We start from the raw sequence: 24,711 nt of genomic DNA, 5'->3' as shown, positions 1-24,711 counted from the left end.
TAATACCCATCTACTACTACTACTACTACTACTACTACTACTACTACTACTACTACTACTATATCCATCTCTCATATACACTTGGTCACCCCTCCTCTCCCCCCCCACACACACAGAAAAAAAACAAGAAAAACAATTTAGTTCGCACATCAAACACACACAAAAAAGAATGAAATGCTTTTACTTAATGAAATTGTGTGTGAAAAAAAATCTGAATGCACTAAAAAAAAATAACCTGCCGATATGATGAAAAAATAATAATACGGGACAGTGAGATCGTGTTCCAATCCTGTAATAAAACAAACGGGTTAAAACACAGTTATAAGAACACACACACACACACACACACACACACACACACACACCTGCCTGCTTGTGTCTGGCGGTGGGCGAATTTCACAGGAGCGGTTCTCGAGGTGCAGGAAGGATAACCGAGGACTGGAGGACGAGGACGAGGACGAGGGGAGGCCACCACCACGAGGAAGAGGACGAGGAGGAGGAGGAGGAGGAGGAGGAGGACGAGGACGAGGAGGAGGAGGAGGAGGAGGAGGCTTCAGGGGAGCGGCCGGTGTCCAGGGGAGGTTGCATGGCTGCTGGAGTTTCCCCTGAAAGAAAAATAAATATAAATAAATGTGTGTGTGTGTGTGTGTGTGTGTGTGTGTGTAAGGGTATTGAAGAGAACGTTTTAACTAAGAGAATGTTATAACTAAGAGGAGGGAAAGGAAAAGGGTAAGAGGTAAGAGGGAGGGAAGGAAAGTAGGGTGCAGATGGAAGATGGGGAGAAGGTGCAAGAAAAAAAAAAAACACTAATATGACTGATGAGAAAATGAATAAAAAGTAATTGGAAGGCGATAATGACAGATGAATGGATGAAGGAAAGAATAAGTGACTGAAGAAAACGAAAAAGGGGCAAAAAATATGAGGAACAAAATAAAGAGGAAGAAAAAACAAACAAACTGAGAAAGGAAAGTGGGCAGTAGAGGAGGAAATAAAGGAAAAGGGAGGAAGAGGAGGAGGAGAAAGAGAAAAGACAAGAACAAATGAATTAGAAACCCCAGAAAACGTAGATTAATAGAAAACGGAGGAAAGCCGCGAAGGAAGGGCAAAAATAATTGAAAAACGAAGGGGAGAGAGAGAGAGAGAGAGAGAGAGAGAGAGAGAGAGAGAGGCAGGCGGAGAGATAGGGAGGCAGGCGGGCAGGCATGAAGGGAGGGTGGTGAAGCTCTCCCTGCAGAATATAACTGAGTTAGTCCAGAAACTCTTCAGTGCGGAACAAGATATGTCACAGCCAGGCCCCGTCTCCGGCACGCCCCTCCCCTCTCTCCCTCTCTCCCCTTCCTTCCTCCCCAACGACAGATCTTTCTCCTCTCCCCCCTTCTTTCCTCTCACCCCAACAAACGACAATCTCCTCCTTCCCTCACCCATTCCTTCCTTCCTCCCTTCCCAATCACGAGTCTCTCCCTTCTTCCTTGCCTTCCTTCCTTCCCAACCACGAATCCCTCCTCTTCCTTCCTTCCTTCCTACACTATGACGGTCCTCTCCCCTCCCTCCCTTCCTTTCTTTTTTCCTCCCCAACGAAGGACAGGTCTCTCCCACTCTCTCTTTTCTTCCTTCTTCCCTCCCCAACGACAGATCTCTCCCCTTCCTTCCTCCCCAACGAATGATATCTCTCTCCTCTCTCCCCTTCCTTTCTCTCCAACGAACATTTCTTTCCTCTTTCCTTCCTTTCTTCAAGACGACGGACCTCCCTTCTCTCCCCTTCCTTCCTCCCTAACAATACATCTCCCCTCTCCCCCCTTTTCTTTCTCCACTATCAAGGTCATTGTTCACTTCCTATTCATCTTCTAGGCCTTTTTCAGTTTCAGATTCTAATTTTCCTCCTTTTTTTCATATTCGCATCCTTTTTTATAATTTCTCTCCTTCTACTTCTCCTCCTTTTCTCCTTCCTTTCCTCTCCTTTCGTGTATGTTATCTTCTTCCTTTCTTCTCTCCTTCTCCTCTCTTCGTTCTGTTTCTCTTCTTCCTAACTGCAGGCTAATTCTTCTTTTCCTTTCCTCCTTCCTCCTCCTCTCTTTGTTTACTTTCTCTTCTTCCTAACTGCAGGCCAATTCTTCTCTTCCTCTCTTCCTTCATTTAATTTCTCTTCTTCCTTTCCTCCCTCCTTCTTCTCCCTTTGTACAAGTTATCTTCTCCTCCATTGCAGATCACTCCTTTTCTTCCTTTCTTTATCTACCTCACAAACACACTTCCTTTCCTCTTCCTCTCTTTCTCCTATTCGCTCTCTCTCAAACCCAGACCACCTCTTCTCTTCTCTTCTCTCCTCTCTTCCCTCAACAGACCGCTCTCCCACGCACACGCATTCACCCTCCCTTCCAAACACTGATATCTTTTCAACTTTTATCTGTTCCCCAAACCATGAATCAATCTCCTCTCCCTCCCCTCTCCTCCCTCCTCTCTCCCCGCTACTCTTCCTTCCCATGGCCGCAGAAACATACGAACAGAAGAACATTAGTAGTCTGCAAGAGGCTGGTAGGTCTAAAACAAGCCAGCTCCTGTAAACCCAACCCCACCTAACCTCACTATTCAGATATTTAACCTTTTTTTCCCTCCCTTCTCGTACCTTCTCCCTTCCGATGGCAGAGCGTAAACAGATGATGATTCCCTTCTGTCCTGAATTGCTTTTTAAATTGCATTATTGAGAATGGAACATAGGTATTAAACGTCAAACTCAATTATAGAGGTCATATTAGCAACTCTTCTTTCTCTCTCTCTCTCTCTCTCTCTCTCTCTCTCTCTCTCTCTCTCTCTCTCTCTCTCTCTCTCTCTCTCTGTCTCGTTCTACCCTCTGAAGGCGCTAAACAAAGCCGTGAATAATGCCAGAGGACAGCGGAACATTCCCCAGAGAACTTCGTCAGGTGAAGGGGGAGAGGAGCGGGGGGTGGGGGGGGTGCATGCTCCAGGGCGGGACCTTGAAAAATTTACGAACTTGAAACATTGACATTGTTCTTGTCGGGGAGAAAGGAGGAGGAGGAGGAGGAGGAGGAGATGGGGAGGTAGTGGAAGAGGAAGACGTGGTGGTGGTGGTGGAGGAAGAGGAAGAGGAGGAAGGGAGGCAGGGAGAAAAAAATAAAAAGAAAAAAATGACAAGTTGGGAAAAATAGAAGCAGAATAGAAAGTCAACAAACGATCGAAGGAAACTAAACATGTAGGAGGAGGAGGAGGAGGAGGATAAGAGTAAGAAAACAGAAAACAGAAAAAAAAATGGTAAAAAGAAAAGAAACTAGAAATGAAAATAAACGAATGGCATAAGGATACTGAACGTGTAGAACGCCGCTTCAGTCCGCATCCACAACCTATACGTGAGACTCAGACAAGACGTGCTATTCTGAGTCAATTATTTACAGCCTACGTTTTTTATCAGGCCTTTTTGCTTTTGTTCTTGCCCTTGACTGCTTCCTCTACTCAGTGAAAAATAAAGGTAGGTGTGAACGAGTGTAGCTACGATGGCTCTAAAGCTTCCACGCTAAAATTTTCAAGACACACACAGAAAATAGAACCAACGAAGCTATTCTGAGGCGATGATCTACAACAGGGGGAGGAAGATCAACGTGAGTGATTTCTATGGGAAGGTAAAAATGAAGGTAGGAGTGAGAGGAGGTGAAAAGCTTGAAGGGCCAAAGAAAGTAACAAAAAAATAAAACCATGAAAGCTACTCTGAGGCGATGATCTACAACGTGGTGAGGAAGGTTAACGTGAGTGAGTTCTACGCCTCTACGGGAAGGTGGGAAAGAAAAACCTCCCGAAATTGACCTCTCTTTTGGCCGCTCATAACTTTTGTCTCAGTAGGAACAGCGATTAGCGTTCTTTTTAACTATTTTTTACACCTTTTTTTGTTGCCCTTGAGCTGTTTCTTTAGCTGTAAAAGAAAAGAGGGAGCGAGAGGCGAAGATGAATAATAAGCATCAAAGAAAGATCGATATAAGAAAGGTGGGGAAAAAAGTTCGTAAGTCAAGGTTCGGATGACACGTGAAAGGTCAAATATAGGTCCGGCGTGGCTAGGAACAGAGGTCAGAGTTTATGTGTTGGGCAGGGAAGGTTAAAGCTCATGTTCAAGACTCTCAAAGGTCAGAGGTCAGAGAGTTCAGCTTCGGGGGTCAATGGTGGTGTGGCGTGTAGGAAGAAGGGTCAAGGGTCATAGGTTAAATTTAGGGATGATGACCCGAATTATTCATAAGCCACAGAGGTCAACTGAAAAACGGTCAAAGGTCAAGGGTTTGATTTAGGAATAATGACCCGAATTATATTTTAGAAACAAAGGTCAAAAGGTCAACTATAAAAATAATAAAGCTTAGGAACGAAAGGCCATCAATGGTCAACTGAAAAAAAGGTCAAAAGTCATGGGTTTAATCTGAGGATAGTGACCCAATTTATACTTTAGCAACAAAGGCCAAGGGTCAAGTTTGGGGGCTTAATGTCAAACGTCTCCTTTAGGAACACAAAAGGTCAAGGGTCAAATAAGTCTAATAATCTATGAAAACAAGGTCAAAAGGTCAAGGGTCATAACTAGAAGAAAATTGACCTTAAAAGAACACCAACACGAAAGTCAAAGAAAGGCCCCTGAAGCTAAAGGTCAAATAAGGCGTTGAGGTCAAGAGTTAAGGCTGTTGTTGTTGTTGTTGTTGGTGGTGGTGGTGGTGGTGGTGTTGGGTGGTGGCAGTGAAACAAAAAACAAAAAAACAAAAAAACAAACAAAAAAAAAAAAAAGGTATTCAGGATTATGCAGTATGAAGTGCACGGACAAAAATAAATAAATAAATGAATAAATATATCTTTGTCATCACTAAAAAAAAAAGCGAGGGTACAAGAACATAAAATTTACTTAATAAAAAAAAAATGAAAACTCTCTCTCTCTCTCTCTCTCTCTCTCTCCCATACCCACCGTCCAGCACATGCACCACCACGGAGGCGGGGCGGGCACGGGCGGGGGCGCAGGTGTAGGTGCCCTCGTCCCGCCACGTAGCGCGCGTCACCAAGAGCCAGCTGGTGCCCGCGCGTCTGTCGGTCACCAGCTGCACGCCGCCACGCTGCCCGGAGTTCACCTCCTCCACTCTCTTTATGCTGTTGCTTCTGCTGGTGCTGCTCCTACTGCGGCTACCTGGAGAGACGCGAAGGCAGGTATGCAGGTAAAGTTTCATTCCACACCTGATTTACCTGCGTTTTTATATTGCTTTCTGGTGTATTAGTATTATGATTAATGTCAGTATCATTAGTAGAGGTATTCTGAGTATTAGGAGGAGGAGGAGAGGGACGAGGGAAAGGATAGGTAGGTATGCAGGTAAAGTATTATCTCACCTGATTATGTTGCTTTTTATCATGCTTTCAGGTGGAGCAGTATTAGGATTAGTATCGGTATTAGTAGTAGAGGTATTGGGAGTATTAGGAGAAGGAAGAGAAGGACGAGGGAGAGGATAAAAAAAGGAAATATATCTCTTCTCTTCCTCTTGCTAAATTTATCTACCTAAAGGAGAAGCAACAGTGGTGTATTGGTATTAGGTATTAGGAGTATCAGGGGAAGGACGAGGGAGAGGATAAAAGAAAGAAATATCTCTCCTCCTGCTCCTCCTGTAAAGTTTATCCCTACCTAAAGGAGAAGCAACAGAAGCACGGAGACAAAAGAGGGACACGAGTTAACCAGCTTTACTCGTCTCTGTGTCTTTGGTGCAGGAAAAAGAGGAAGTGGGTTATAGGTAAACACACACACACACACACACACACACACACACACACACACACACACACACAACACGCAAAATTATATGAGGTAATGGATGACCTCCGCCCACTTCTTTCTCCTCCTCCTCCATTCTTCTCCACTAAGACCCCACTTACACTCCACCGCCGCATTCTCCTCCTCCCTCCTACCTCACCCGACCACAACAAACGTCCCCTAAACACTCCTCCCCCTTCCCCTGCCCTCCCCACACCCCCTCCATCACCCCACTCGGCCTAAACAAAGCGAGAAAACAAAGGGACACCACAAACTTTAGCGCCACAACAAATCCTTCCACTATACGAACTCGGCTCATTACCCCGCCCCACCTCCCTTCCTTGCCTAACCCGTCCTCCTTTCCTCCGCCTGTCCCATCTCTTTCCCTGCCCCGCCTCTTCCCTATCTCTATACCTATTCCTCGCTTGGCTGGAAGCTCGGTGGGGGGAGGGGTAAGGGGGGCGATGGAGCGTGGTGTACAGATTCGATTCCCGATTCCCGATTCCTGTTTTGTTGTCCGTTTAAGTCTCAATCACGGAAATGTTCGTTAGAAAGATGTGTTTTTTTTTCCGTGTATTGGTGTGGCAGCGACTCCCTGTAATAGTGTGGCCGGTAATAGTGTGACAGTGTTCTTTACTAGTGTGGCAGTGTTCTTTACTAGTGTGACAGTGTTCTTTATTAGTGTGGCAGCGTTCTTTACTAGTGTGGCAGTGTTCTTTACTAGTGTGACAGCGTTCTTAAATGTGTGGCAGTGTTTTCTTGTATTAGTGTGGCAGTGCTGTCCTGTAATAGCGTGGCAGTGCTGTCCTGTAATGGTGTGGCAGTGCTGTCCTGTAATAGCGTGGCAGTGCTGTCCTGTAATGGTGTGGCAGTCCTTGTCCTGTAATGGTGTGGCAGTCCTTGTCCTGTAATGGTGTGGCAGTCCTTGTCCTGTAATGGTGTGATAATAGTGTAATAGTGATGCAATAAGCGTAATAGTGTGGCCCCTAATAAGGTCACCAGCATGGGGTTGTTAGGTCTGGCGGGCGGCCATTTCCATTTTCCTCCGGGCGCTCCTCTTAACTCCAGCTTTCTCTCCCTCTTCCTCTTTCTCTCCACGTCTACCCCTCCCTCTCTCCTCTCCTTTTTCTTTTTCTCTCCACTTCTACCCCTCCCTCTCTCCTCTCCTTTTTCTCTTTCTCTCCACTTCTAAATCCCCCTCCCTCTCTCCTTTTTCTCTTTCCCTCCACTTCTACCCCTCCTTCTCTCCTCTCCTTTTTCTCTTTCTCTCCACTTCTAAATCCCCCTCCTTCTCTCCTCTCCTTTTTCTCTTTCTCTCCATTTCTAAATCCCCCTCTCTCTCTCCTCTCTCTCTTTTCCTCCCCACAAACATCCTTACACGCGAGGAGATTTGTGCCTGTTGACAATAGACTCGCCTTCTCTTCCCTCTCTCCCTTCCTCTCCGATTCACTTCCTTTCCCCGCCTCTCCATCTTCCTCTTCTCCCTCGCCGCCAATACCTCCGGCCATCCCCTCCTTCCTCTCCCTCTCCCTCCTTCGCCCACTCTCCCTGAGGCTAGTAAAGAGGCCGCAAGCAATTCCCTTCGATTATTGGGTTAATTTAAAGCTGTGTGGAGCGCCGTTTGTCTCCCCTCCGGCCGTGCGTGGGGCGTTTGTGTGCTACGGTGGCCACGGGAATTTTTTTTGGGGTGGGCGGGGCACTAATTAACAGGTAGGTGCAGATTGTTTATGGGTCTGCACAGGTGTTATGCGTGAGAGGGAGTGTGTGTCTTGTTGTCTTTATGCTGTCTGTATGTCTGTCTGTTTTTTTTTTTTGGGGGGGGGTGAGGGGGGGATTAATTAAGAGGTAGGTGAAGATTGTTGATGGGTCTGCACAGGTGTAATGCGTGCAAGGGAGTGTGTGTCTTGTTTGTATGTAGTTTGCTCTATTGTGAGTTTTGTTTTAGTTTGTTACTCCGACTATCACTCTAACAATTACTAATGTCATAAAAAAAGAGAGAAAGAGTAATAATAAAAAAAAAAAAAAACGTCGAGTCCACATTTTATGGCTTCTGTTTACCTTCATTTTTCATACTTCCATTCCTTTCCATACTTTCATTTCATTTAATCTTTTCTTGCCTGTATTTACATTCCTTTTATCATACTTTCATTCCATTCATTCATTATTTTTTTACCTGTATTTACCTTCCTTTTATCATACTTTCATTCCTTAACCTAATATTCTAGCGCCACACCCCGCCCTCTTCCCCTACAGTCCTTTCCTTACCATTAACACCCGCCATTATCCTGTAACAACCTGTCCTCCTTTCACTAATTAACCCCTCTCCGTAACCTGTCCTCTATTTCTTGACCTCTATTGACCTGTCCTGTGGCGGCAACACTCACCTAGGGGTACGCGCAGCCAGGTGACAGGTGTGGCCTCCGGCGCGGCGCCCTTGATGAGGCAGGTGATGTTGAGGTCACTGCCTGCCCTCATGAATACCTCCTGCCCGCCTACGATGACCGCGCGGGGCTCTGGAGGGAAGAGGAAAAATGAGAGTAGTATTAGTATTCGTAGCAGCAGTAGTAGTATTAGTAACGCCAACAGCAGCTTCATAATTTAATAACATCAGTAATCGTAACAAAAGAAGAAAGCACTATAGTCAGCCAAGACAGTTAGAACTACCCTGGAAAATGAAGTAATACGAAAACAAGCTCAAATCTACGCCTTGTACAGATAGCAGCATTCATCCTCTTTAGCTGTCATTCATCTTCAGTTCTCTCGTTTATTTACCTCACCTAAAGTGACCTAGTATGACGGCGATGAGCACCGAAGCCACGCGCAGTTACAGAGAATGCCCCCTGTCTTTATCTTTACCTGTGCTAACTTAACAACACATTCACACTCTTCTTCATGAGATACCCGACCTAATGTAACCTAATGTGACGGAGACAAGCACCGAAGCCACGCGCAGCGATAGCATATGCCCCACACCAACACAGCCACTCGCAACCTTTCGCCATCACTCACCCAAACTTTACTTTTACCTCTACTTACCTTTAACTTTTACCTTTAACTTACTAACTCATCCACACCAACACAACCACTCACAACCACTCGCCCTCACTCACCCACAACCTCCAGCGTGAACGGCCGGAAGATCTTGGGCTGCGCTGACACCTGGCACTCGTAGACCCCGGCATCGGAGAGCGTCGGGCGGGCCACATGCAGGACCCAGTAAGGCGACGTGGCCTGGTGGAGGGCGCTGAACCGGGGGTCGCTCGTGTAGGTGAAGGAGTCGGTGGTGAGAACGTGAAGGTCCCGCCGACGAATCCATGACACCTATGGAGGGAGATGAGGACAGGTGGGGTGATGGTGATGCTGGGGGAGGGAAAGGGGATGATGTTGAGGTGAAGTTGGGGATGCTGCGGTGGAGTTGGGGATGAGGATGATGTCGTGATGATGGTGGTGAGGTTGATGATAGACACGGTTGAGAATCACGAGTTTACGATGCAGGTGCTTCTGTTAATGATGAAATTGAGGTTAATGGAAGAGGTGTTACAGGTATTGAAATGTGGAGTTTGTAGTTTAGCGTGGAGGATAATCAGGCTGTGGTGTTGATGATGTTGTTGTAGTAGCGTTGGTGATGAATGGTGTGGTGAAGGCTATAGCAATGATTGTGATGATGAGGTTAGGTGATGGTGGTGATGGGAAATAAAGAGAGAAATAAAGATGATGGAGGAGACGGAAGGGAAGGAGGTGAAAGTTATTAAAAGTATAATGAGAGAGAGAGAGAGAGAGAGAGAGAGAGAGAGAGAGAGAGAGAGAGAGAGAGAGAGAGAGAGAGAGAGAGAGAGAGAGAGAGAGAGAGAAAATCAGGGAGAGAAAAAGCATTAGAAAAAAAATTAAAGGGAACTTATTTCAGCTCTCGTAATGTAAAAAGAGAGGAGACCATGATTCATTACCGAAGTTGGAGTAGAAACGTCTGAAAAATTAATCCACGTCGGTGACTCAACACGATAAGGAAAAAAAAATCACTGGAGACAATGAAAAGCGTTTAAATGCAGCAGATGAACGGAAGAGAAGAAACAATATGAATGACTACAATACGGAAAAAAAAAGATGAACAACAATACCCAAGAACAAAAACAACAAGAGCAATAATACAATACGGAAAAAAATATAATACAACACGAATACAAATACGAATAATACAATACGAAAAAAAAGAAAAAGGAACAACACTACCAAGAACAAAAACAACAACAAGAGCAATACTGATAACAACAACGATAAGAATAATGAATAAAAAAAAGGAAATAATCGCAAAGTATGAAAAATGGAGCTCCGATTAAGAAATGTAATAGAGAAGGAAGGTAAAGGTGCAGGAGGAGGAGGAGGAGGAGGAGGAGGAGGAGGAGGAGGAGGAGGAGGAGGAGGAGGAGGAGAACCCAGATTAAGTTTCCACCTGCGAGATTTTTTTCATGAATACTCGATGACGATCTCCCCCCCCCCCTCAACCATCACCACCACCACCACCACCACCACCACCACCACCACCACCACCACCACCAATACCTCCACGTAAATCACATCATCTTTACTTTTCTCAACTTGTTTTCTTGAGTATCTTTTTTTTTTTTTCCTTGCGGTGATGACATGTCTCCCTTCATCTCCTCTCATTGCAAGGGAAGGAGAGAAGGAGGAAGGGAGGGAAGGGAGGAAGGGAGGGAGGGACGTGAGAGAAGGAGGGAAGGATCATGGAGGAAGGAGGGAAGGTAGAATGACACCTTTGAATTTCTTGGATTTAACACCGAATTGCTCTGGTAAAAATCTCTCTCTCTCTCTCTCTCTCTCTCTCTCTCTCTCTCTCTCTCTCTCCGTCTCCTTCTCCTTCTCCTCCCTTTCCCTCTCCCTCTGTCTCTCTCCTGGCATCCCTTCTTTAACCCCCTTTTCTTTCTCTTCAATATCTATCATCCCCCTTCCTCCAATCCTCCTCTTCGTACGTTTCTTTCCCTTCTTTCTTCTTCCTTTCCTTCCTTTCCTCCACTACGAACAGCCTGTGGGGTCGTAAGAGTCGCCTAAGTTAAGTGATGGTACGCAATTCGAGGTTGTGTAAGACCTGTTCCTCCCTGATTCCCTTCCTCTTACACTCTTTACTTAATGTTTTACTTTAATCTCACGCTCTTAAGCTCTTATCCTGACGACCCCCACTTGCACTGTCTTTTATCTTCCTTACCTCCTTCCTCGATACTTTTTTTTTTACTTTTTACAGATTTTTCTTCCTCCTTCTTCATTTTTCTTTCTTTCTGATCTTCTCTTCTTCTCATCTTCCTTCTCTAATCTTTACAGTTTTCTTCTTTCCTTCCTTCATTTCTAACTTCTTTCATCGTGGTTTTCCTTATTTTTACAGCTTTCCTTTCCTTCTTTCTCATTTCTCTTCTCTAATCTTCCTTCCGTCCTTCTTTCTTCCTCCTCTAAACGTCCCTCCCTCCCTCCCTTCCTCTCTCTCCCTCTCTCACCTTCCTCCAATCATCAATCCTTCCCTTCCCTTCCTCCGTAACTTTTCTCTGTCCAAAGTGTCATTCCTCTTAACGCTGATCTCTCTCTTTCCTTCCTTCCTCCAACACACAATGCCATGACTCACTCTCTCTCTCTCTCTCTCTCTCTCTCTCTCTCTCAGCGCCACATCAACATATGAAATTGGCTTGTAGCTCGAGGGTTTGTGCCAACCAACACCGACTAATGAGAGAGAGAGAGAGAGAGAGAGAGAGAGAGAGAGAGAGAGAGAGAGAGAGTAATAGTAGTAGTAATAATAGTAATAGTAACAGTAGTAGTAATTGTTATAGCTTGGATAAAGAAAAATAATGATAATAATAGTAATAGTAATAATAATAATAATAATAATAATAATAATAATAATAATAATAATAATAATAATAATAATAATAATAATAATAAAGCATCTGAGCTGAGACCAAAACTGCAATACCCCCCTCCCCCCCCTTCCCTTCACCTGTGTTCCACCTGTCCAGATTCCCCTACTTCATTAACTCTCTCTCTCTCTCTCTCTCTCTCTCTTCCTTTGTACCTCTCCTCTCCATATCCCAGCATCCACCTCTTCCTTTCTCTCCTCTTTTATCTCCATTATCTCTTGTCTTCTCTCCCTTTCCTTCCCTCTTTCCCTTGTCTTTTCATCCCTCTCCTTCCCTCGCCTCACCTGTCTGTCTCCCAGCATCCGCACGCCACAGGTAAGGTTGACAGCTTGCCCGACGGCGGTGGTGACGTGGGAGGGAGTGGCGAGGAAGTAGGGGCAGCCGCGGCAGTGTGTGGGCGTGGTGGGGCTCGTGGGGGGCCGGTGGGGGAGCGCCGAGCCTGGTGGTGGAGAGACGAGAGACGGTGAGTGATGATGGTGATGATGATGATAGTTTTGAAGGTTGAAATCGTAACCTTCACCATAATTTTTGACGATTTCTTGATTTTTGGCAATACAAATTTTTCACCGTGACGCACATTTGGGTATAGTTTCCTTTGTCATTTTAGGATGTATCAGAAATTAGTCTTGACATTTCCACCTTAATTAATCACAAGCAGACTTGGAGAGTGACATTTTTTTAATTATAACAAAAAGTAGAAAAAATGACAGGCAGTTCTTTTTTTATATAGGTGACGAAATAGTGTTGATACCTCCACCTCAACTATCACTACTACTACTACTACTACTACTACTACTACTGCTACTACTACTACTACTACGACCTCTACACATGTTTATCAGGCGACTGTGACGGACGACCTACCGCAGCAACGATACATCACACTAACGACCCTTAACAACCTAACGACCTCTGACCACTGACTCACTTCCCTCCCCACCCTCTCCACCTTACCCCCACTCATGTCCTACCCCCCCTACTGTTCCTGCTTCTCTTCATCTCCTCCGTAATGAAGCAGAAGATGAGGATGGTGATGATAAGGAGGAGGAGGAGGAGGAAGAAAAAAATGAAGAAAGTAGAAAAGAAAAAGACGCAGAGGAGGAAGAGAAAATCGGTGAAAGAAAATGGGAAAAAAAAAGGGATGCAGAAGAACACGAAGACAAAGAAAATGGTAAATAAAAAAAAGAATGGAAAAGAAAAAGACGCAGAAGAATGTGAGGAAACAACAACAAAGGAAATGGAAAACAAAAAGACCACAAAAAGAAGGAAACTACTGAAACCACCACCAATACCACCATCGCAGCAACAACAACAACAATAACAACAACAACAGCAACAACCTCAAAAACACGAAGAAGAAAAAAACAGGAAAAAAATTGAGCATGGTACAGAGTTATGAGAAGCAAAAACTAACTAAATAAAATAAAATAAAACTGTAACAAATAACGATAAAAATCTCCCACAAAACAGTCATCTCGTCTTTCCCTTCCCTTCCCTTTCTTTCCTTTTCCTTCCCTTCCTTTCCTTTCCCTTCCCTTTCTTTCCTTTCCCTTCCCTTCCTTTCCTTTCCCTTCCCTTTCTTTCCTTTCCCTTCTCTTCCTTTCCTTTCCCTTCCCTTCCTTTCCTTTCCCTTCCCTTTCTTTCCTTTCCTTTCCCTTTCTTTCCTATCCCTTCCCTTCCTTTCCTTTCCCTTCCCTTTCTTTCCTTTCCTTTCCTTTCCCTTCCCTTCCCTTTCTTTCCTTCCCCTTCCCTTCCTTTCCTTTCCCTTCCTTTCCTTTCCTTTCCCTTCCCTTCCTTTCCTTTACTTTTCCTTCCCTTTCTTTCCTTTCCCTTCCCTTCTTTTCCTTTCCGTTTCCTTCCTTCCCTTTCCCTTCCTTACCTTTCCTTTCCCTTCCCTTCCCTTCACTTTCTTTCCTTTCCTTTCCTTTCCCTTCCCTTTCTTTCTTTTCCCTTCTTCTTTACAAAGTTCCTTCTCTTAATTCTCCTTCTCCTTCTTCTTCTTCTTCTTCTTCCCCTTTTCGCGTTCCTTCAGCGGGTCTTGTTCTTGTGCTCATTTGGCTTCATTTCCTTAAGTCTTCCTGCTCATTCTCCTTCCCTCCTTCCCCTCTTTCTCTTCCTCCTCCTCCTCCTTCTACTTACGGTAATACGCTTCTTGCCTTTCCCCTCGCCCGTCTTTTGCACTCAATGCTTGCTTTCCCTTCCCACTCTTTCCACGGCTTACTTCTCTCTCTCTCTCTCTCTCTCTCTCTCTCTCTCTCTCTCTCTCTCTCTCTCTCTCTCTCTCTCTCTCTCTCTCTCTCTCTCTCTCTCTCTCTCTCTCTACTAATCTCTCCCTTCTTCCAGCGTCATCTCAAGCTTTTAACGCCTTTCTTCTTCGTCTTCTTCTTTTTCCTTTTATTTTATTTTTCTTTTCTTTAGTCGCTCTCCTCGTCATCTTCGTCTTCCTTCTCCTCCTCCTGACACTTACCACGAGCTCTTTTCAGTGTTCTACGATCTCCTGACGACCCTTCTCTAAGCGCAAAACGACCCCTAATGCCTGACGCCCACCACGATCTCCCTGTCAGTGTTCTATAACCTCCTGATGACCTATCTAAAAGGGCAAAACGACCCCTGATGCTTGACCACGACCACGACTTCTAATTCAAGTCCTCTTCGACCTTATAACGACACCCAACGCATGATACCTACCAAGACCTTCCCTTCCAATGTCTTCCGATCTCCTTACGACTCCTCTCCATAACATCCACGACCCCTTAATGCCTGATGCCCACCACCACGAGTCTTCTGCTATCTCCTCATGACTTTCTCTCTCTCTCTCTCTCTCTCTCTCTCTCTCTCTCTCTCTCTCTCTCCCCCACGACCCACAAACTTAACTCAGGAGGTCTCTACGAAGGCGAAATTGAAGCTTCCCTATTAAATATTTACCCGAGCGGCGGATGCGTGGAAGTGATGATGCTTGATCGACCTTATTTGTTGACTTATCTGTTTATGCCTTGATTTATTACTCGCTTTTTAACTGATTTACGTGGCGGTGAATTTGCGTGTGGGGGAATTTTTTTTTTTATCGGTGAATATTTTAGAAGTGACGTGTGAGGGGTTGTTTATCAATTTTGGGGGATTTGTTTACTTTTCTGGGTCCTGGATATGTGGGAATGAAAGATGTGAGAAAGCGAGAGAGAGAGAGAGAGAGAGAGAGAGAGAGAGAGAGAGAGAGAGAGAGAGAGAGAGAGAGAGAGAGAGAGAGAGAGAGAGAGAGAGAGATAAACACAAAAACAAACACAGACACAACCCAAGAAACAGACAGACAGACAGACAGAAAGAGAGACGGACCAAAGGAGTAGAACCATAAGCCCTCTAATATAACTTTTTCTCGTAATCCTTTTCAGTAATTTCGAGTAAGTTGAAGCTTTGTCGTGTCTTCTGCTCCTCCTCTCATTTTCCTTCCCCCTCCTCCTCCTCCTCCTCCATCCTTGTAACAGTGAAAGCTTCTTCCTGTCTCTTTAGTAAGGACGGAAAGCTTCACTGTCTCGCTGGTTCCCTCCGTCTGTCTCGTCTTTCCTTCCGACAACAATAAAAAATAATAATAATGATAAAATGCTACTACTATTACTACTACTTCTGTAAGAAAAACAACCACTCCTACTACTACTACTGCTATTACTGCTATCATCTTTCCTCACAACCTCCCTCTCTCTGCCTCTCCACGAGTAATATAATAGCCAACTCATTCTTATTTATTTTTTATCTGGGTCTGATGTCTTTCTTTTCTCCTCCTTTTTCTGCCCCTGGTTCTACGTCTTCTTCTGCTACAACAACAATTACTACTTCTGCTCCTTTTTCTTTCTCCCTCTCCACGCGTAGTAATAACCAACTCACTCTTTTTTATTTTCATCTGGGACTGTTGTATTTCTTTTCTCCCCTTTCTTCTGCTTCTCCTCCCGCCTCTCCTGCCGATGCCGCTCTCTTGAATGTGTTCCCGCTGCGTAAATTTTTATGAGAAACGTACGAGCCAATGTTTTCTCCTTCCTAATGATTCTAATGACGTTACTCTCCATACGTTTCCACTTTGCCCCGGAAGAAAAGTGAACCCACCTCCTTTTGCTCCGGAGAAGAAGGGAGGGAGGAAAGGAGGGAGAGATAAAGAGTAGAGCAAGGAGAGGGAGGGAGGGAGAGAAGGAGGAAAAAGGAGGGAGAGATTTGGAGGAGACGGGATAGATAGAGTGGTCGGGGGAAGAGAATTAAGGGAGGGAACTAAGAGGGGAAAGTTTTAAGATATTATGACATGAGAGAGAGAGAGAGAGAGAGAGAGAGAGAGAGAGAGAGAGAGAGAGAGAGAGAGAGAGAGAGAGAGAGAGAGAGAAAATGATGATGACGATGGTGATGATGATGCAGTTAATACCTCAAGCTAAAGGATGTAACATTTTGCCGCTACGTAATATTCGCCGGAGAGTCAAATGTTTGCAAACTTTGGCGCGTGGAAACTCGTATGTAACTCTCGCTCGTTGTCAGTGTGTGTGTGTGTGTGTGTGTGTGTGTGTGTGAGAGAGAGAGAGAGAGAGAGAGAGAGAGAGAGAGAGAGAGAGAGAGAGAGAGAGAGAGAGAGAGAGAGAGAGAGAGAGAATGGAAATGAGTCTTTGAATAACTGGGCAGCAGCTGCGTTCCGAGTTCCCTTTAATCTTTCTTGTTATTTTTCGAGGAAACTCTTGATACGCCTCAGGCCAGACGAGGAGGAGCAGCAGGTGGAGGAGGAGGAGGAGGAGGAGGAGGAGGAGGAAGGGGAGGAGCAGCAGCAGGAGGAGTAGGACATCTTTTTAATCATCCTCAAATTCTAGTCCTTGAATACTGAATTGGGAAACCTTAATCTTCCTTATAGTAGCAATGGTAAAACTACTACTACTACTACTACTACTACTACTACTACTACTACTACTACTACTACTACTACTACTACTAATAATAATAATAATAATAATAATAATAATAATAATAATGAAAATAACAATAGTAATAATAATAATAATAATAATAATAATAATAATAATAATAATAATAATACAATAATAATCATCAGCATGTAGTATATGTAACAAGATCATCAATAATAAAACCTGCAAACCACAAGCAAGTAAAATAATGACCATAAAAGCTTGAAAAGATAAATAAAAAAAAGATTTCACAAAAACAGAAAAAAAGGAGGGACAGAAAAAATAAAGAATAAAGATAAGAAAAAAATAGGAAAGGAACAAGATGATTAAAAAATGATGGATGATAGAGAATAGAAAAAGGATTGCACAAAATCAGAGAAAAAGGAAGGATAGAAAAGAATAAAGAATCAAGAGATATGAAAAAAAATAGGAAAGGAACAAAATGATAAAAAAATGACAAATGATAGAAATACAAATATAAAAAAAAGGAAAAAAAAATGGATAGATAACGATAAACAAAACCACAGATAACAAACAAACACAAAACGACCCATACTCTCTCCGGTTCACTCACTCAGAATTTCCACTTGACTAAAAAAACACACACACAAAAAAAGGGGGAAAAAAAGAAACGAAAACGAAACAACCAAATATATAAAGAAATCAATACGAAATAGCGGAAACTTAAGCTTGAATGGAAGAATCTGCGTTACCCGGAAGCGGCCTCTCCAGTTTTGTGCGTGCGGAAGAGACGAAGAGGAAGAAGAAAAAGAAACCTAGAGAGAAAAAGCAGGAAATACATAAGAATGATGATATGACGACTGACAATGCTCATGACTTGCAATATTTACTTTCCTTTTGCTTATATTTGCTCTACCTGTGTCCTGTATGAGAGAAAGAGAGAGAGAGAGAGAGAGAGAGAGAGAGAATGTAAGTTAAAGTAAATGGAGGGAATCTCTTTTAGTTTGACAGACAATGCTCTCTCTCTCTCTCTCTCTCTCTCTCTCTACGAAACACTTAAAAATGTTCCCTTATTTTTCGGAAAGGAGATACGCTCAAACAATGCGTAATAAGGATCTGATATATTAATGTGGGCGATGCGCGCGTAAATCTCTCTCTATATTTCCTTTAGGCAACTCTGTGGTATAGTTAGAAGCTTATTAATGCTGATATAGGACACTAAAAGAATGGGGGAGAAATTGTTGGAGTATTAATTTCCTCGCCTGGCATTGTACATTAATTTCTTTCTTTTAATTATGTTTATGTATCAAGCAACTACCGTCACTATAGTCACGATGGAAACGGCGGAAAATAGTATAAAAAAGACTCCTAATTTTCCATTCATTCAACTTTCATCATCAGTTTATTCCATCATCACCATCATCATCATCATCACTATCATTTGATGTACTCGTATTTCTCCATCATCATCAGCTTTCCTCCCATCATCATCCTCAATTTATTCCATCATCACCATCATCATCATTATCATCACCATTATCATCACTATCATTTGTTGTATACTCGTATGTCTTTCTTCCTACGACTTAAACGGTTTTCAGTAGTTTCAAGAGATCTTTGGAACTACACAATACGTTTTTTTGGCATCATTCTCTGTTATTTATGTGGATTTTGTGTCTAGCGAGAATTTTACATGGACGTTTTCAATATTTTCAAGAGACCTTTGGAACTGTACATTAGACGTTTTTTTTGGCATCGTTCTCTGTTATTTATGGAGAATTTGTGTCTAGCGAGAATTTTACATGGACGTTTTTTTTATTACCCTTTGTTTTGTATTTCTAGCACACACACACACACACACACACACACACACACACACACACACATACACGTAAAAAACAACAACCGGACCAAACACTCAAATAATACCGAGTTGTACAAAAACAGATGCATTCACTGTAGTACCACACACACCACATAAATAATTTCCGTTTGCCTAAAAATAAAAATAATTGAAAACGACATAAATACTAGAGTTCCGCCAATAATCTATTACCTTAATTAGGGAAACCGAGCGTGCATTTTACATATCACATGCATTTATTTTTTTTCATTATTATTTTCATGCGTGATTAATGAGGTCAGTGCGGGATTGGCTCAGGCTCAGCAGCTTATTTCTACCTCATATATTTACTATTATTTTTTTATTTTTTTTTCCGTTGGTGAATGGTGAGCTACGTCTGGGGCGGAAGGGAGGAAGAGAGGAAGGGGAAGGTGGCATTCTTTGTTGAGCCTTCGTTTAACGCGCAGTCCTCGTTGATCAGTCTTCGTATCAACATGTTTAAACTATACTTCTTAAAGACAAATACATAGAGAATTAGCTATGTTGAGAACCAGCTCTGGATCTCTCACTGAAAACTAGAGACTTACTAGGAATATGATCAACGTGAATCCTAAACAAGCAAGAGATAACGGAATGCCAGTGAGTACGAAGGAAATCTACACTCTCTTATTCGCCATTATTTTCCTGCCATGCTCAGTTGCCTCATTTACTTCCATTAACTAGACTTCATGTTGACATATTTAACGTATACCTCTTAAACCTACACCCTCTTATTCATTATTTTTTTTCCTGCCATGCTCAGCTGCCTCACTTACTTCCATTGACCAGTCTTCGTGTTGACATATTTAAACCATGCCTCTTAATTAAACCTACACCCTCTTATTAGTTATTATTTTCCCTCCATGCTCTCAACACGATTACTGAGTCCTGATTTGTACTTGCTTTAGATATACGTTTGAAAGTATAGCAAATGTAGCAACCTTACTTGACTGACCTTTCCTTGCCTTGCCTGTTCAAACCTACCCTAAGATGCTAAAATTATATCTTGGTTTATACTTACTGCCTAGTCTTCCGATTCCTTTAATATCAACAGAAACAGTTATAAAAAGGTCGGTATGATCATTATAATCACGTAATACATAAAATTATATAAAACTAGCAATTATCACAAAATAAATACGTGGGAATGAGTAACGAGGATTGCAATACGTATTAATTATTTTGGGGGACACACAATCTCATGATGGATTAAAAATGAATAATGATATACTACAATGCTGAAAAAATAAATCACGGTGAAACAATAATAAAAAAAAAAATGCAGAAGGGAAAAAAAAACAGGCATATTAGGGAGGTCCTTCTCTAATTATTATAAACTGGATAGGAAAGGAAAAAAAACCCACGTGGAATGAAAGATCGTGGGACCGTTTTTTAAGCATTTCTTTAGACGAATACCTGGAAGCATCGCGCGCATCTCGGATCATTAGCCTTGCAGCCGTCCCCGCAGCGCTCCACGGCCGCCCTCACCAACGTTACCAGATTGTCGTACTTGGCGTATTGTTTTAACCGATTTCTGACCAAAAGCTATCGCACCCACAAAGATAACGATATGCATTTATGATCATTGTTAAAATCGGTAATTATTGATGCTCTTTTTGGCAAAATATATGGGTCAAAATAAGGATAATATAATGTTATGCGTACGATAATCTGGTAAGGTTGGCCCCGACGCGTGGTGGCGGCAAGGGAGTGAGTTATGTATGTACAGCGTGTGACGATAAGCAACAGTGAAAAAAAGTTAAGTTTATCGGGAATATGCGGTTTTTGTATCTCCTTTTTTGTTTTTGAGTTGCCTTCTTTACTGTAAAAAAACTCATCTTCCTCTTCCTTCTTCTCTTTCTTCCTCCTCCTCCTCCTCTTCTTCTTTTTCTTCCTCCACCTCCTCCTCCTCCTCCTCCTCCTCCTTATCCCACTACTACTACTACTACTACTACTACAACCACAAATACTACTTCTACTACTATATTTACAAGTACTACCATTACTACTACTGCTAACACGAGAAAACACAAAATCTCTCTCTCTCTCTCTCTCTCTCTCTCTCTCTCTCTCTCTCTCTTTTCCCATAACCCCTGAGGCGGTCAATGTCCTTTTACCGCAAGGAGATTCGCGGTCCCGAAATGAGGTTAGGGTGGTGGAAACGCTTCGAGGGGAGGGAGAGGGGGAAGAGAAAGGAAAAGAGGAAGGGGGTAGTATAAGGGAATGGAAGGGAAAAAGAGGGGAAGGAGGGGAAGAATGAGGGGAAGGAGGGAAGAAGGGGAAGGAGAAGAGTAGGTTAAGGACGGGAGAAGGGGAAGGAATGGAGGAGTAGGGAAAGGAGGAGGAGGAGGAGGAGCAAAAGAGAAGGGGAAGGAAGGGGAAGGTGAATAAGGGGAGAGGGATGAGGAAGGAGAGGAGAAGAAGGGGAAAGGCGAAGGAGGGAAGGAGTGGAGAAGGGGAAGAGAAAAGAAGAGGAAAGAGGTTAGAAGAAGGGGAATGAGAGGATTAGAAGGATAAAGAAAAGGAGAGGCCAAGGCAGGAAGGAGGTATGAGGGGATAGAGAGGGAAGAGGGTTGTGAGCATGGTTGTGAGGGATGAGGGAAATACGTAATGGAGGAAGGAAGGAAGGGAAGGAGAAAGATTAGAACAGGCCATGGGAGGAAGGTAGGAGAGGAGATAGAGAAAAAGGGACTGTGAAGAAAAAGGGAAACAGGAGACGAAGGAAGAAAAGAAGGAAAAATAAGAGACGAAAGAGGGATAAGGGAAATAAGTGGAGGAAGAAAGAAGGAAAGGAAAAAGAAAATAAGAGGCCATGGGAGGAAGGGAGGAGAGGAGATAGAGAGAAAAGGACTGTGTAAGAAGAGGGAAACAAGAGATGAAGGAAGAAAGGAAGGAAAGGAAAAAGAAGAGGGATGAGGGAAATAAATGATGGAGAAAGGAAGGGAAGGAAAACAGGATTAAATGTATGCAAAAAAAGAAGAGAAAGAGAGAGGAATGAAGGGATTAGGGTCCAGAAAAAGAGGGGGAAGTGAGGGAAGAAGGAAATTGAAGAGAGGATGGAAGGAAAAAAAAAAAGAGAATTACATGCGTACCAGAATATCCTTTCATTATCTTCTTTAGTTAAAATATATCTTTTTTTCCGCCAATTTTTTTTCTCGGCTCCCTCAGGATTAATATGCATAATTACATTTTCTCGTTTACTTTGTTGTTTTAAAAGTTTTCCTCATCTCGGCGCGTAATAATTATATGAGGCTTGGAAAGTAATCATTCATGCGCTTGTGTTGTTTCTGAAGCGCACGAGAGCAAACATTTATTAAAGTCTTCCTATTCACTCCTAAATACAAATGGTTATTGATTCTTAAATTACACACTTGATGATGATAATTGCGATCTTCCTCATCAATTCTAAATGACTCGAGGTAATATTTTTTTTCGACCAATCTGCAACGAGTCAATTATTCTTTTATGCAAGTGCTTCATTTTGACCCAGAAACAACCAAAAAACAAACAAACAAACAAACAAAAACCCGGATAACTATCCTATATAAAACATTCTAATCATTAAAACAGCTTCACCCCCCCCAAAAAAAAGCAAAGCACGTCAAACACATTTTATTCTGTTTAATGAGACGAAATTCTGAGCTTCTAAAAGTCCAGTTGCTGATGATAATTTTGGGAATATTAAGACGTGTGTGTGTGTGTGTGTGTGTGTGTGTGTGTGTGAGAGAGAGAGAGAGAGAGAGAGAGAAAGAGAGAGAGAGAGAGAGAGAGAGAGAGAGAGGAGGAAAGATAATGAGGGAAGGAGAGAATGGAGGAGAGGTATGTTGACAGGAGGGAGGGAGGGAGGGAGGAAAGTTAGGGAGGGAGGGAGGGAGGGAGGAAAGTTAGGGAGGGAAGGGGGGGGGGGGGGGATGCTATTATCTCGGTGTCAAGACGTTATCTTTACCACCCCTGAAACCAAACACACATAATGCAGGACAGATAAGGTGACACACACACACACACACACACACACACACACACACGTTAAGGAAAGTGAATGCTACACCTCTCTCTCTCTCTCTCTCTCTCTCTCTCACTATCTGGTGAACAAATCTAAGTGTGAATTGTAACGTAGAGAGAGAGAGAGAGAGAGAGAGAGAGAGAGAGAGAGAGAGAGAGAAAATCATACCTCCACCTGATGGATCGTGGAGCACCATTGCCATCCACCACCACCACCACCACCAGCACCTCCGCCACCACCACGCCCCCGCCACCACGATATCCCCCGCCATGCTTATAAGAAACGTTCAGTAATCCTTAGTTTATGTCTCTATTGTATTTTTCGTCTTGGTTTCCTTTCCTGTTGCTTGTTTTCACCGTTAATTATTTTCCTTCAACTATTTATTCTTATTTGTTTTTGTTTTCCAGTGTCATTTCATGTATTTTCTCAGACGTTTTGGATTTACTTCACGAGGAAATCAGTTAACACATATCACAGTCAGTCCAGAGGTAAGGTTTCATCCTCCTCTTCTTCGTTCCAGTGGTCCAGGCTGATCCAGAAATATCACACTTTCATCTCTTTTCCTCAGCTTACTCACACTGTTTCCCAAGTAAGTGACGGGATACACTAAACAATAAATCTTCAATATCTGTTTCCCTCACGGTTATCATAGAGTCAGTCACATCATCTTAAGAGGCGAATAGAATGGCGAAGAGAATGAGATGAGTTTCTTCTTTTGGGGGGCGTTGATTTCCTGCCTCAGTAATTGTTTTTTTTTTCTATCCTTTCCGTGTATCCTGTTGCCGTGACGCCGATGAGATTCCTTTTCATTTCCTTCTTTCCAGCTTTTACGGATTCCTGTTAATTTTTCCTCGCATTTTTTAAGCTGCTTTTAGTCCTATTTTAACTCTAGGATAAATTGTTCTACTTCAGGAAATGAGACTACTGCTATATTTCTTTATTTCCCAGCAGTAGTCTTCCCTTTTCTTGCCTCTACAATTGTATATATCTCAGCAGTGGCAGTCTCTCCTTTTTCTTCAATCTCTTATCTTACAATCGGTACAGCGTGGCGGTGTCCTAAGCCTCAATCGTGATCCGCGGTCCAACACGTGTGGCAGCGGGGGTGAGTAACCTGGGGACTGGCGGGGCGGGCGGCGCGAGTCAGCTGGGGGGTGCGAGGACAGCGACACTCTTCCTCCTCCTGCCACGGCTCAACCAACACTGTGCGAGCACGAGCAGCAGCCTCAGGAGCATCTGGTTGTTGGGGCCACGCTACTGATGCTACGGAGACGTGCTATTATCGCTTCTATATATTAAGGGAGGCTTGACGTTCATCTCTTTAAGACTATGATGGAAGAGAACACGCTGTCTTTTGAAGCGTTTGTTGCTGCTACTATTCCTTATACTGTTCTTTTTACTGTCCCAATTACTGCTGATCTTGTGTTGTCTGTCATATATTCAAACATTTCGGAGCTTACACACCCACATTTGGTAAGGCATCGGAAGAGGTTGTTGTGGGTATTTCCATGAGCAGTTTAATGAGCCAAGTTATAGTTTGGTAAGGCTTGGGAAGAGGTTGTTGTGGGTATTTCCATGAGCAGTTTAATGAGCCAAGCAATAAGTCTGGTAAGGGTTCGGAAGAGGTTGCTGTGGGTATTTCCATGAGCAGTTTAATGAGCCTAATGATAGTTTGGTAAGGCTTGGGAAGAGGTTGTTGTGGGTATTTCCATGAGCAGTTTAATGAGCCAAGTGATAGTTTGGTAAGGCTTCGGAAGAGGGTGTTATGGGTATTTCCATGAGCAGTTCAATGAGCCAAGTGATAGTTTGGTAAGGCTTCGGAAGAGGGTGTTGTGGGTATTTCCATGAGCAGTTCAATGAGCCTAATGATATTTTGGTAAGGCTTGGGAAGAGGTTGTTGTGGGTATTTCCATGAGCAGTTTAATGAGCCAAGTTATAGTTTGGTAAGGGTTCGGAAGAGGTTGTTGTGGGTATTTCCATGAGCAGTTCAATGAGCCTAATGATAGTTTGGTAAGGCTTGGGAAGAGGTTGTTGTGGGTATTTCCATGAGCAGTTTTATGAGCCTAGTGATAGTTTGACAAGGCTTCTATACCATGAAGGGGATAATATGAGTGTTTCGTGTGGCTGCTTAAGATTAACTCAGGTGTCATTGCAACAGGTGAGAGGAGGCGGCGGCGGTGGCGGCGACGTTTTGAAAGGTCAGTGATGTGTATTTAACCAGGTGGTGATCCGGAGTCTGTCTGTACCCTCTCTATGACCTG

General features: G+C 43.3%; 1 protein-coding gene across 1 annotated transcript; it reads right to left on the bottom strand.

Annotated features, from left to right (window-relative positions):
* Positions 1 to 345: 345 nt before the first annotated feature.
* On the bottom strand, positions 346 to 23,828 carry LOC127002348 (zwei Ig domain protein zig-8-like). The gene is made up of 6 exons (XM_050868231.1): positions 22,622 to 23,828; positions 11,967 to 12,121; positions 8,878 to 9,088; positions 8,152 to 8,280; positions 4,940 to 5,155; positions 346 to 605 (listed from the first exon to the last, which is right to left on the bottom strand). Exons 1-6 carry the CDS (start codon positions 22,722 to 22,724, stop codon positions 397 to 399), a joined length of 1,023 nt encoding a protein of 340 aa, XP_050724188.1. The 5' UTR covers positions 22,725 to 23,828; the 3' UTR covers positions 346 to 396.
* Positions 23,829 to 24,711: the final 883 nt, after the last annotated feature.

The sequence above is a fragment of the Eriocheir sinensis genome, chromosome 2 (assembly GCF_024679095.1).
Source record: "Eriocheir sinensis breed Jianghai 21 chromosome 2, ASM2467909v1, whole genome shotgun sequence".
Classification (NCBI taxonomy): Eukaryota; Metazoa; Arthropoda; class Malacostraca; order Decapoda; family Varunidae; genus Eriocheir; species Eriocheir sinensis.
This window is presented reverse-complemented; position numbering and strand designations above follow the sequence as displayed.